The sequence below is a fragment of the Scleropages formosus genome, chromosome 7 (genome assembly GCF_900964775.1).
Source record: "Scleropages formosus chromosome 7, fSclFor1.1, whole genome shotgun sequence".
NCBI classification, from domain to species: Eukaryota; Metazoa; Chordata; class Actinopteri; order Osteoglossiformes; family Osteoglossidae; genus Scleropages; species Scleropages formosus.
In genome coordinates this window covers 15,029,913-15,043,457 of record NC_041812.1, presented here as the reverse complement: position 1 = coordinate 15,043,457, position 13,545 = coordinate 15,029,913, and the positions used below count along the sequence as shown (strand labels likewise).

At 47.2% G+C, this 13,545-nt stretch overlaps 2 protein-coding genes across 4 annotated transcripts in view; one reads left to right on the top strand and one right to left on the bottom strand.

The window, feature by feature from the left end:
• Window positions 1–4,679, bottom strand: part of znrf1 (zinc and ring finger 1) — a 31,774-nt gene extending 27,095 nt beyond the window's left edge. For all 3 annotated transcript variants that reach the window (XM_029253370.1, XM_029253369.1, XM_029253368.1), the window contains exon 1: window positions 3,979–4,679. In XM_029253370.1, coding sequence (XP_029109203.1) covers window positions 3,979–4,366 — 388 coding nt within the window. In that variant the 5' untranslated portion in view covers window positions 4,367–4,679. The remainder of the gene's footprint in view (window positions 1–3,978) is intronic.
• A 1,868-nt stretch (window positions 4,680–6,547) lies between these two features.
• gins3 (GINS complex subunit 3) lies at window positions 6,548–10,350 on the top strand. Its single transcript, XM_018739306.2, has 3 exons — window positions 6,548–7,310; window positions 8,576–8,809; window positions 9,906–10,350. The coding sequence occupies exons 1-3, from the start codon at window positions 7,140–7,142 to the stop codon at window positions 10,134–10,136; spliced, it is 636 nt and encodes a 211-aa protein (XP_018594822.2). The 5' UTR covers window positions 6,548–7,139; the 3' UTR covers window positions 10,137–10,350.
• The last annotated feature ends 3,195 nt before the right edge of the window (window positions 10,351–13,545 follow it).

Here is a 13,545-nt window from a genome sequence, read left to right as displayed (position 1 = left end):
AAAGGTTAGTAATATTCAGAAAGGAAAATGAGGAAGGGAATACAAAAAACTGAGTATGCATATGTGTTACGTATGAGCAATTTTAAACATATAGGTCTTAAGCCTGCAATTAAAGCTGTGCAGAGTAGTTCTAATATTGTGGACTTGGTTTACGCAGGAAACTTGCACGTTTTTTCTGAAAACACGGAACATTTTGTGGCTCAGGAAAATATTATTCATTTTTGCCATTGCAATTAAAAAGAGTTTGGTTTACAAGAATTCACTTTACAGACATGTTTTCAGGAAGAGATTACACTTATTATGCAACAGAAGCCTGCGTCTGAGTACCAGTGTGTCTATGTATTGTACGTACATCTTTAAACTGGTATGTCTCTTTTTCTCAGTTTCTTTGCGACTCTGCACATTTTTTTCGTACTTCTTTTTATATACGTATTGGGTTGATGCCTCTTTTTGAGTGTGTATCTACCCATCTCTCTCTAAACCTGTGTGCGCATGTGACTTTCTGTACAGATATTTGAAACTTTGCGTCCCTACTGCTGCTCGATGAAGGTGAGATGTTAAGTCCTGGGCGAGGCACACTGTTCGAGGACCTTCTCTGTGACCACAGCGAGGGGTTAATGTTCAAGAAGGGCCTTCCCAATATATCCTTATTCGAGGTCACCTGACTTGTGCTGCTTAAAGAAAAATACAGTTACATAAGCGGATAAATATACTGAAAAAACTGATGAACCCCATAATGTCAAGTTTGTCTAATTGAAAGTGTCACAAAAAAGTGAAAAAAACATGCTGACAGTGCATCTCTGACATATTGCTTCAGGTGAGAGCAAGACAGGAAAACACTAGTGACCACGGCACAACAGATTTTTAAACTACCATGCATTACAAAATGAGAAAGACAAAACAACATCTTCTGCAACTGATTGTGCCTAGACACCTTCACCAAGGTCTAAAGACACTTGCAGGAACTCAGGGCCAACTGCTGGTTGTCCTTCACAAAGCCTGCACAATCTCAGGGCTTAGTACTGCCGGTCACTCCGACTGAACCGAGTACCTGTGTCTATATATGGTACATCCCCTTCCACTCAATTCAACTCCAACAGCACTTCATCCGACAAGAAGGAATAACGGTTCCCATGGAAACAGCAAATTGGGAGAGAGAGAGAGAAAGAAGTGGGTGGGGGAGAGCGAAGAACACGGAAAACTAAAGACAACGGAAGACGGAAAACTCAGCCATGGTTGCTTCTCTCTAATATTCGTAAATGTGTAGTCCGAAAAATTCTATCTATGACGGGAACACTTCGGGTTTCCCTGTGTGAAACACTTGGAGGTACCAAGCTCTCAGGGGACTTCTGAGGGTAGTGTGAGTCAGGAGTGCTAGGATGCAGCAAACTGTGGTGGTAAACAGTGTATGTAAGAGTCAGGAAATCCTTCCATCCTTTCCCTTCCTTCTTCTGCGTGCATCATCTGCTCAAACCCACCTGCCCCAGCTTGTACGTAAATGTACACGGAGGTGGTTCTGTATAACGCAGAGAAGAGGTGTGTAATCCGCCCGAGGACGCATCGTGTGATGTATGTCGGGTAAGGGACTGCACATATACATGCGAGTGCTGAAAGATGTGGGCTGGGGGGCTTTCTGTAAGGGAGGCCACTGCAGGTGAAACAGATACTTGCATTGGTGTGCAGGGATGTTCTGGGGCTGGAGGGGAGATGTGCGCATGTGGGGGTGGATAGCGTGGATCTCGAAAGCAACTGCAACAAGTAATGCGGTTGTCACAGCAACAGCAGCCCCCTAGCTTTGTGAGATGGTGCGTGTGTGTGTGTGTGTACGTGCGCATGTCTATGCGCCTGTTGTGCACGCCTGTTAAAAAGATGCACAGCTTGTGGGGGAAGAGGTGGAACAAGAGGAGGGGAGACAGAGAGAAGCTGTAGAAGGAGAGAGAATGAGATGCAGAGAGACAGAGAGAGACAGAGAGAGAAAGACCAGCCAGTCTTGCAGTGACCTATATTCCGGAATCCTGTAGGCTTCGGGACTCTGCAGTTGGACCCGCACGTACACGTTCCATCCTGCACTACACCGCAAGCATTCCTGAAAGATGTACAAACACAGCCAGGGCCCAGAACTGCAATCTGTAAGCACTGTGCACATTATTACTTTTATTTACTTAGTTAAAGCTTCAATCCGAAGTGGATTCGAATTTCACCGATGTACAGAGTCGGCTATTAGACTGGAGCAATCCAGGTTAAGGACTTGTCCGTTGGGTAAGACAGCATTCCCTTCTGGAACTAAAACCAGCTGCACAGTTGTCCCACACTTTCGTTTTGCCACCTGCTTAACTGATTATGTGACATTAATACATAACTACTGAGTATATGGTATGTATGTATGTATATTTTACTTGTGAGCGTTTAAGCATAAGGTATGTTATAGGTATGAAAGCAGGTAACAGCCATGCAGTATTAGAGTAATTAATGAAGGGAAACTGTCTTGTTGGTGGGGGGGTGCAGTGGCGCAATGGGTTTGACTGGGTCCTACTCTCTGGTGGGTCTGGGGTTCAAGCCCTGCTTGCGGTGCCTTGTGATGGACTGGCGTGCCTTCCTGGGTGTATCCCCTCCCCCTCCAGCCCTATGCCCTGTGTTGCCGGGATAGGCTCTGGCTTGCCGTGACCCTGCTTGGGACAAGCGGTTTCTGTGTGCTTGTATTCATTTTAATGGGATTTGATGATATTTTAGTAGAAATGGGTGTCACTCTGGGGAATGCATACATATTTTTTTTTTACCGTTGAAATTAATGGTAATTACATCTTCGAGTTACGAGTTTGCATTACAAGTAGCTTCTTAGAAACCCATTAAGCCCCATGAGGTTGGGGGTGACTGTAGTAACAGACATTGATGTGACAAGGGTCTACGCTACTGGCAGTGCAGATTGATAGATTCGGTTCTACCAACTGCAGCTCCGACCCCCTGCTAGGCCCCGGAATCAGGAGGCCTGTTGCACCCTCCGGTCGGGATGTTCCTCCTCCCGCGATCAAATACCATCGATGCGAGAGGCCACCGCCGGCCTTACCCTTCCCTTTAACACCAGCCACGGATCTCTCTAGTCTCTTGCTCCTGCCCTTAGTGCCACCTTGCAGCATAGTTCCGGCCTGAGCCCCTTGCCCTTGCCCTACACCTCAGCTCAGCCCAGCCCTCCAACCAAACACTCCTGCTCCAAATTCATTTTCCTCCCCAGACACCGTCACTCCCACTCTGGCTCAGATCACAGCGCCCATCCCAGGGCACCGCCGCGCATCTCCTCGCCGCACACAAAGCCCCGTCTCGCCCATCGGCCCGCGGTACCGTGTTGCTTTGACAGCGACCTTCCTCCTCCGCTCTCCCAGCTCATGCTCACAGGAGAAGCACCTGTAGCTCAGCTCGTGGACAGCCATTTTAAAGAGGAAGCCTCTAGAAAAGGCTCCATGTTTTCAAACAGAGCACTGGGCTTGAGGATGAAGCAGAGGCAGGCCTCAGACGTGAAGGTGCAGAGCAAACCCTGGGAGGAGGAGGAGGGGGAGGAGGGGGAGGGCACGGGCGGAACGGGCGCTGATGTTAAGACCCGTCTGTTGCCCTGCGAGCTGAATTTGAGCAGGGAGGCGCAGCCTCACAGCACAGGGCCACTGAGTCTGAATGAAGAGACAGATGACAGCTGTCAGCCCAGGTCCACTATTATATACGCAGCAGGGCCAATAAAGGCTAAGTCTAAGGAAGGCATGGTAACACGGTAACCAGGGTAAGAGGCTTGTCGCTGGAAAGCAGCAGATCGGATCCACTTGTCGTGAGGGAGGACACCCCCTCCCCCCATTGCGCATCAGACTCAGAGCCGCGTATTTGGGTTGCGCGGGTCAGAGCGCGCTCCGACTCTGACTCTCTGCGCTCCCTTTGTGCCTCGTCACGCGAAGTGAGTGTGGCGTCGGCTGCCGCGTGCGGAGCGCACCGACTTACCGCTGTGTGCGCTGAACCAGCGCGGAGCGATGTGCAGCGGCAGCGTGTCGGCCAGCGAGCCGCGGGATCCCAGGTACAGCACGCCGTCCGTGTGGTGGCCGCCCCCGCTCTCCTGGAAACCGTTTCCGTGAGCCGCATCCGAGCCCGAACCCCCTCCGGCTCTGTCCGAGTCGCCCGTGCCCCGGGCGGTGTAGAATCCGAACGGCACGGCTGCGCTGTGGTCGATGCCCATCCCCGCCACGGAGCTCACCGAGCGGCTCCGCAGTCCCATAGCGCCGCCCGGGCGGTAATGGCCGAAGTGGGCCGAGGGCGGCACCGCGCTGTCATCCGTGGACACGCCGGGAAAGGGTCCCCGGGGCCGCCCCGCCGTGCTCTGCTTGCCCCCCATGCGAAGCACCCCCAGGACAGGAGGAGAGAGGAGGGCGGTTCGCCAAAGCCGAGTGTGTTACGAGCCGAGAGCTCCCGGAAGAGCAAGAGCCAGGCGGCCCCGACGCGCCCTGTCTGAGTGCGGCGCTCCGCAAAAGCCCCCCAGGTCCGCTAAACACGGGAGCGGTCAGGTGTGACCGGAGCGGCCGTGTCTAGTAACAGCGGCAACAGCGGGAACGACGCACCTCCATCTCCCCGAGCGGAGCATGAGCGGCTGGCTGGGTGGGTGTTCCCGCTCACATTCGCGGTGGAACGGAGCCGGCGTGAGTGGCGTGCAGGACTGAGGACAGGACAGGCGAGCAGCCGCGGCTCTCGAACAGACTAGACTGTGGTGTGGAGCCGGCGGGGTCGAGGCGGCTCGGGCGGCTCGGGCGACGCAGCACGTCCTTTATGATCGACGCCGGACGACGAGAAGGGACCGAGGGACGCGGGACCGGCGGGCGGGCGCCGAAAACGAAATCAGAGGCGAAACGAACACAGAGAGCGAGCGAGCGGAGCAGGGCGCCGCGTTCGTCCGCAGTCTCTCCCGCTGTCATACGCCGATTCTTCTCGTACTTCTTCTTCTTCTGTCGGTGTCGGTCGGTCGGTCGGTCGGTCGCACCGCGAGAGCCGCTACAGCGAGTGCCCGCGGGGCCCCCCTCGCGCCTCGTCCCTCGTCCCTCGGCGCTCACCGTGCTCCCCGCGCGCGCCGCGCAGATTCGGGTCAGTCCGCGCCGCTCCCCAGCTCGCGCGTAGCCGCGCGCCGCTCCCGCTCCTGTCGGCTGCGCCGCGAGAAGACAATGGAGGCGCGTTGTGCGCAAACGCGGATTAACGGCGTAGGGACGGTGTGACGGGGACACTGGAGAGAATGCTGCAAATGCAAAAAAGTTCACAGAACTGGGCCGTTGCTGAAGAAAATGTATAAGATGGGCATCCAGTGACGTGTTGCATTTGTTGCATCGCCCCCCGCCCCCCAGAGCAGATCAAGCAGGTAGACATGATGACTGAGGCAGAGGACGACGATGTGACCTGGCGTTTCCATCACGAGGCGCGCGCGCGCACACACAAACGCCTTCGGAGAAGCGCGAGCGCTCCAGGGTACATTGTGTTTCATCTCATGTTTCCTGTCATCAGCGTCATCAGAGAATATTATGTATTTATCCGGCGGTTATTCCTGCAAATCAAAGAGCTGACATAATTGATTTTGTCATTCAATTCCGTGCTTCCTGTCATCGAAAACAACCCCATTTTGCCAAACAGAGCAAGATTTGTCATCGGAGATGGACGTCTCGGACACACCTGAGGAGACATCGACTCTTCTAAGTGCTCGAACGGTTCACATCATCATGCCTACCTCTTGCGTAAATGAAATGTATTGCTATCTGGATCCAATATCTGCCATCAGGCACACGACATGAGTTTAAAAGTGTATTTTCTTTAAATATCACACACTTAAAAAACGTGTAAACTTTTGCATTTTGTTACGCATTTCACTCTTCTCTATAAAATCACCTTTATCGCTGGGTTATCGTTATGCCAGAGGCGTGACAACTTGTCGGGCACTGGGCAGGACCGCAAATGTTAGCTTATTGCTCAGGGACAGCTGTGCTCGGGCTTGCTAGAACACGGCCGGCATGCCCACGTTGTCCAGTGTTACTCCCGAACTTGGGACAGTGACACAAATAATGGAAGGGAAAGTGAGTCAATTATGAAACCCGAGTAGAGTAATGGAAACGCGGAGTAACGCTGACCTCTAAAGGCCGAGCCCGTTAATTCACGCTCCACAGTTCGAGATACTGCACCTACTCTCCAGTCCAGTGATTTTCAACGATCGTCTGCGTTCCAAAGACACCCTGACCAACAGGATTCCCCGTTAAAGTCGGCACTTCATTTTACATTAAGTTTTAGTTTTAAAACATTTTGTTTTCTCAGTGTGCGATAGCGATAATAAACCATCACATACTAAGGAGGTGACAACGAGAAATGTTTACAGCACATGAAAGTCTAGGTTGACGCAAGTAATATTATTTTGGCTGTCTATTATACGAAAATACTAAAATTATAAATAGTTATTAAATTATTGAGAAGACATGATTAAAGCTTATCACTGACAAAAACGGATCAAAAACACCGCTGACAGTGCAATAACATAATCAGGAAAGTCTCTCTGCAGCAGTGAAAAGTCATTTAACCAGCGAATGTTCCTTTCACGGGTGTACGTCGATTTAGAGCACAGATTTTACCAAATGCACACGTCAGTACATATTTGAGACACGCGTGTTGCGAGGGTGTCACCGGCGACACCCAGTGACACAGCGTTCGCTCTGCTTTCAATTGTTCGGGTCTGGGAGTTAAAGTAGACGTGACAATTTAACGAAAGAGAAAGCCGCTAAGCGTTATTACACGCTCAGAATAGTCGGCGAGCAGGAGTGGAAAGTCATTCAGCCAACGAATATCCCTCCCCGGGTGTTGGTCGATTAAGAAGAAAAGCGTTTTCCATACACATAAAGCAAAATCAAATGCATTTCAGACGCTTGCTGTGAGCATGTCGCGATCGTTACCCAGTGACACAGCGTCCGCTCTGCATTGGATTGATCGAGTCTGGGAGCTTGAGGCGGACCTCGAGCGCCGGTTCCAATTCGCGCGCCAAGCCAAGGCATCCAGCGCTGCAAGTGCAACCGAAGCGTCGTGAAGTAGTGGGTCCGCAGAAAGAATACCAAATTCCGTCGCCGCAGCTCATAGTTATTTTCTTGCTAATGGAGACGCAGGCCTATGTTCCCGTTCCCCCCGGTGTGGGAATAGAGGAGAATTTCCTGTCTCTGGACGACATCTTGCTGTCTCAGGAGAACCTTCCTTGTCGGACGGAGAGCTCCTTCCCCCGCCTCGGGTTCCTGGAGAAATCTAGTGAGGCGCCGGACATTCCAGAGGTGAGGCCTTTTCTCCACCCGTGCATTCATTATTGATTAACCTATTTATAGTTTTAGTCGTTTAATAAGCATCAAAAATGTTCGCTGTAGTCTAGAACAATAAACGGACACATACCGCGGTAGTTCTCCCAGTAACACACAGCGAAAGATGGGGAGTTGTGTATCTGATTTGAACGCGGCTTCGTTTTGGCTTCTCGTGAACGGGATAGGTGCCGTTTCTCAGCGGGGTAACTCACAAAACAAAACAAAACAAAACAAAACAAAAAAAGGCTCCTATCGGAGATCTCAGTCAGGAGCACCTGGTTCCGTTCCGGTTCGGTCCGGTTCGGTCCGCCGCGCTGCTCTCTTGACTTGAGCGCCGTTTCCGTCCGCGACAGTGACTGACAGCAAATCCGACTCCCATGTCTCATGGGTGGGGTAACTGGTACGTGGTGGGGAAGGATGGATCAGGGTGATAAAGATGGGAAAAAAAACCTGGGGGGGTCCAAGGGGAGCTAAGGTCCACTCGACCTTTTTTCTTTTTTTTTTTCTGGGAGGAACACGTGGATGTTTGGCCAGCGCCTCCTCTGAAGCTCAGTGTCACCCATTGTGTGTGAATCCTGCATCTTATATATGTGGACACACATTATGATTATTGATCACATCCCCTCTCTAGACTGTGGGAAGTATATGTAGTGTAGTTACAGAGTATTTTGTTCCGGAAACCTTGCTGGGCTGTACACAGCAAATGGGCAAGACAGAGGATGTGCATTTACTCATTTAGCTGACACTTTTTTCCAAAGCAGCATATAATGTTAAGCTGCTTACAGTTTTTTTACCCATACAGCTGAGTAATTTTTATTGGAGCAATTTAGGGGAAGAGTACTATAGCTGGAGGCGAGACTTGAACCTGCAACCTTTGGGTCCAAAGGCAGCAACTCTAACCACTATGTTATGCTATGTGTCTGCAGAAATAATGATGGAATACAGAATACTGTGTAAAAGTGAACATGTAATTTGTTATGCCAAGGATTGATTTATTGTCTGTTCTTATAACTGAAATATTTTACTTGTAAATTCGACTTCTCCGTAATGCTGATAATATCAGCTTTTTTTTTGCCATTGCTGGTTACTAGCCTCAACTGGCACAACATTTTCAGTTGATATCGGCTTTAGCGTTTAATAAAGAATGCACTGGCAGCCTTGTATTTTTCTGATGTTCTTTGTGCACTGTAAAATAACATTAAGGTGAAGACGTCTCCATTGCTGTTTGTGTGTTTTTAAAGGGCACAAAGATGGAGATGCCTCTTTGGCTGGCCAAAGGCCTATATGAGCGGAAGAGGCGTGTGCTGTCAGTGGAGCTGCCAAAGGTGTATCGTGAGGGCTGGCGCACGGTTTTTGGTGCGGACCCGAATGTGGTGGACCTGCACAAGATGGGACCCTACTACTATGGCCTGGGATCTCAGCTCCTGCACTTTGACAGCCCAGAAAACATGGAAATTGCTCAGGCCGTCTTAAATGTAGGTGTGATTTTTTTTTTTTTTTTTTTTTTTTTTTCTTTTGTTTTCTTATTTTACTTCATTTAACATACACTTTTCTCCAAAGTGACTTCCAGTGAACACTTATGTAGTGTTATCAGCCCACACCAAAAGTGGTTTACATTGCTAGATACACTACTTAGAATGGATCAGTTTTCTATACATCAGTGAAACACTCTGTCACTCACACACACACATACTATGGGTAAGTTTTAGAGTCATCAGTCTACTTGAACAGCATGTTTTTGGACTGTGGGAGGAAACCCACACAGACACAGGGAGAACATGCAGACTCTACACAGACTAAGCAGGGATCAAAACCACATCCTCTCACACAACCCAGGCAACGTGAGACAACAGCGCTACTCGCTGTGTCACCGTTGGTGTAAAGTTGTCATGCTTTGTTCCACCACTTCAAGCTATTCCATGCTATGGAATGATAATGGTGTTTGTTTGGAAAGACCTGAACAACATAATCCAAAAGTAAAGGCGCTCTAGGCAGAGTATTTCATGTCCTTCGCTTAGCAGGCAGGATAATGAACCTTTGCACTTGTCCTGATTGACCACGAGAGGGCCCTCTGCCTGCCCTCTCTATTGCTCTCAGCTGACTAAAACAGCTTTGGGATTTTCTCTAAAAATGAAGATTAATCTCTGCAGATAATGAAATGTTTTCATTTTAAAATGTCACGTTCATGTGCCTTTTATCTATTTACTTTTATCACAATCAGCTTTACTTAGTTTATTGTCTTGTTCAGCTCTGTATTTGGGTAATGTTGATTGAACGGAATCATTTTAGGCTATGCAAGTAAGGAGTACTGGAGGGCCCCTTCTGTGTTTTTTTTTTTTTTAAATTTTTTTAATTTTAATTAAACAACGCTTTAAGTCATATGTTTAAGTTCCATTACTATGACCATTGGCCTAATTCAGTTTAATAAAGATGTCCTTGTATTTTTTTTCTTTCCTGTGTGATGTCTGATTTGCTGATGTGGTCACACATGTGATCATGTGTGGATGATGCCCTGGCTGCCTGCTCTTCTCCCCGCACCTTGTCCTGACACCAATCCCGAAAAACATGTAGACCTTCATTGGGCGCTTTCGGCGGACCATGGACTCCTCCCAGAATGCGTTCAACGAGGACACATCAGGACTGGTGGAGCGCCTGGACTGCCTAGAGAAGGCACTGTTTCGGGCTGGGCAAAGTGGGCTCAACAGCTTCCAGTGCTGGGAGACAGGACGTGCCTCGCACCTGACGGCATCCAGCCTAGTTCTCAACTATCGTAAGCGAAAAATTGCAGAGGTTCAGGAGTGAGGAATGACAATAAAACCCACTGACTGCAGGGAGATCAGAAACTCCAGAAAATCCCAGTGCAATTTTCATGCTTATTGGCACTCGGCTGCATATGGGTAGCACTTTGAGGAAAGCGGTTTTTTTTCTGTACAAAGTTTGTCATTGAATCTGTGTAAATGTGTATAACCTTTTCTTTATTGCATGTTTGACGACATTAAAATTTAAAGTTTTATAAGCGCATCAAAACTTTTTTTTTTTTTTTAAATCTTTGTGGTTACAAAGAAAAAATTTTAACAGAAATGAAAACTACTTAAGTAGGGTACAATAAATGGTATAAGAGCTCAATATGACCAGTCTGGAGTATTGTGATTCACATAGTGCATTTTTTTATAAAATAAATTTATTAGTAAAAGTACCTGATGTCACATGTGACTTATGATCACTTGCTTTGACCTATTTATGGATTCTGTCACTGGTTAATAATCTGCATCTCCAAGATCCACTTTATAATACTTTTTAGTATTATAACCTTACAACACATCACTTCTTATATGAGTGTGTGTAGGTAAAGATGTCTGCTTTTGGTCGCTTTTGAAAATATTTTATTTTTGTAAATTAGTAGGTCATGCAGTAAAGAAAGGTGCTGCTGATCTGAGCAAGATATTGAAGTGAGGCTGGACTGTTGTCTCAACGGCTGTGTGTGTAGCTAGTTTGAATGCAGTAATTTCACAGAATTTCTTTCCAGTAGGACTTATTCACACCATTCCACTCCTTTTAAACTGTAGGCATGGTTTACATTATTGGTTGGAGTGAAATGCCCTGGGAACAAATATGCGTGCTCGGAAAGTGTTTAAAGTCATTACCTTTATTTTAGTAATTGTATTTAATTGGTAATGTTCCATAGCAGCATGGCACAGCAGATATTGATGTTGAGATTCTTTCCTTTCTTTTCTGACACCATAAAGCCACAAACCATGCCTAACCTTGTCATCATATAAAGTCTTATTAGACTTAGGCTTCTTATACCGAACATTTTTATGAAAATATACTGTGATTAAAAACATATTGTAAGTCAAAGTAGGAATACTAAGTGAAACTTCACATAAATTCAGATTCTCATCAACTTGAATGGGTGTATCTTGAGGAATGATTACTTTGAAGCCCTTGACATTTACTAAATTTGTATTTATTCCTTCATGATTGGAGTAATTACCTATTTGATATTTTAATTACTGAAATTTTTGCTGGTACATATGAAAAAAAAAAATTTGCAGAACTGGTAATGTGTCAGCACTTCTACATATGAGGTCATGGTCCTCACCCGGAAACATAACATCTCAGTTGCACAGGCTGGAAAGGGGGGTAATTAAGAGCTATACTATGGATGTAGATTTGTTTAAGCTGGTAGTGAACATGCCTGTGAAGTCAGTAGGGGTTAAGTGTGGAGGTCTATGCATCAAGACTGCTGTCAGGCAAATACCCATCAGAGCCTTTGTGGAGGACTTGACAGTGACTACATCATCTATCTCAGAATGCAGGTGGGGTTTGAAAGGGGCTGAAGAAGTTTATCTTGAGGGCTTGGATGAGTTTCAGGCTGTTGAAGTCCGGGTGTTCAGAGCTGAGGAAGGTAAAGCCTACTGAAAAATTTGTGCTTTAGCATACAGAATACACTGATTCCATCAGTGCTGGAGAAGCCAGTGAAGGGCTTAGGCAAGTGAATTAATAGTGAGAGATGCAGTGGAGATCTAGGCAACTTGCATAAAATTAGAGGCTGGTTAGTAGCAGTGGATAAGTCAGGATTTCCAGGCAAGTTTGAAACATGGGTATATCAGTATGGCATCCTGCCAAGAGTTCTCTGGTGCAGATTATGAATTGCTAATACTGACACTTGTAGCAACTGAAAAGAAGACAAGCTGTCACCTCTGCAAGTGGCTTTCCATACCTAAAATCTTGAGTAGGATTGCCTCATATGAGCAGAGTAACACATCTGTCACCTTTGAGGAGCTAAGAGAAGGAGTTTACAGTGACACGGAGAAGGAAAGTACTGCCGTTACAGGGTCTGGAGTGATCCTGGGTTTTGGGAGCAGACATCAAGGCAAGAACAGCAAGAAAGTGGAGTGTGCAAGCTACAGTGGAGCAGGTAGAGTCCGGGCTCCAGCACGATACAGGGTTGCAATTGGGGCATCTGGAAGAGCTGGTCTGGGGAGTGTTCCATCACAGAGATATTCAAAGATATGTAGTTCAGGTCAATTGGACACTGAATTGCCTGTAGTGTTTTGACTGTGTATGCATGTGTTTGCAGCTATCCTGCGATGGACTGGTATACTGTCCAGGGTGTACCCCCGCAGCCTTGCGGCCAGCGATTTTGGGATAGGCTCTGGAGCATCGCAACTCAGATCAGGATAAGTAGTTATCATAAGTTACTGTTGTACAGGTAGATAGTTACATGTACTCTGTTACTTGAGTAAATTTCTGCAGAAATTATGCTTTTCAGAGTAGTTTTTTCTAAACTGGTGTTTGGTTTTAGTCAAGTTGGGTGGCACAGCGAGTGGCGCTGCTGTCTCGCAGAGCCTGGGTGGTGCGAGAAGATGTGGGTTCGATCCCCGCTCAGTCTGTGTGGAGTCTGCACGTTCTCCCCGTGTCTGTGTGGGTTTCCTCAGGTGCTCTGGTTTCCTCCCACTGTCCAAAGATACGGTGTTCTTGTTCCCCCATAGTGTGTGAGTGACACAGAGAGAGTGTGTTCCACTGGTGTATGGATGAGTCTTAAGTGAATAAGGTGTGTGGGCTGATAACACTACATAGAGTTCACTGGAAGTTGCTTTGGAGAAAAGCATCTGCTAAATAAATAAATGTAAGTTCATTTATGAAGAAATGTACTTCTATGCTTTCACCCTCTAGCCATTACTTTAGATTTTTTTGCATTTAATGTTTTAACCTACTCTCCTCTTTTCCTCGGAATCGTTACAAACAAGTGACTGTCGGCTGACCTTTGTGGGTTTCATCGTCCACTGTCAGCTTTCAGTCACGGTTCTCCTCTGCACTGAGTGATGTGGGAGCATTTTGGTTTAGGGTGAAAGTACATGGTCTCAGCACTTCAGTCAGTGTTTATGAAACGTAGCACTTGTATTCATTCATCATTTAACTGATGCCTTTTGCTAAAGCAACATATAACTGTTTATTCTTTTACATAGCAGGGTATTTAAACTGGACCTGTTAACGGTAAGAACATTGCTTAAAGACACTACTGCAGTGGCAGGAGCAGGAATCAACCGAGAAACCTTGAGGTTTCAAACAATCATCCCTAACCACTACCACTACCGAATGTCCCATATCCGTGGAATGTCATATCATATCACAGACTGTCACATATAATATGTACCTCTGAGGAAAATCATGGATTTAAATACTTAAAGCCACATTTCAAGTTGTT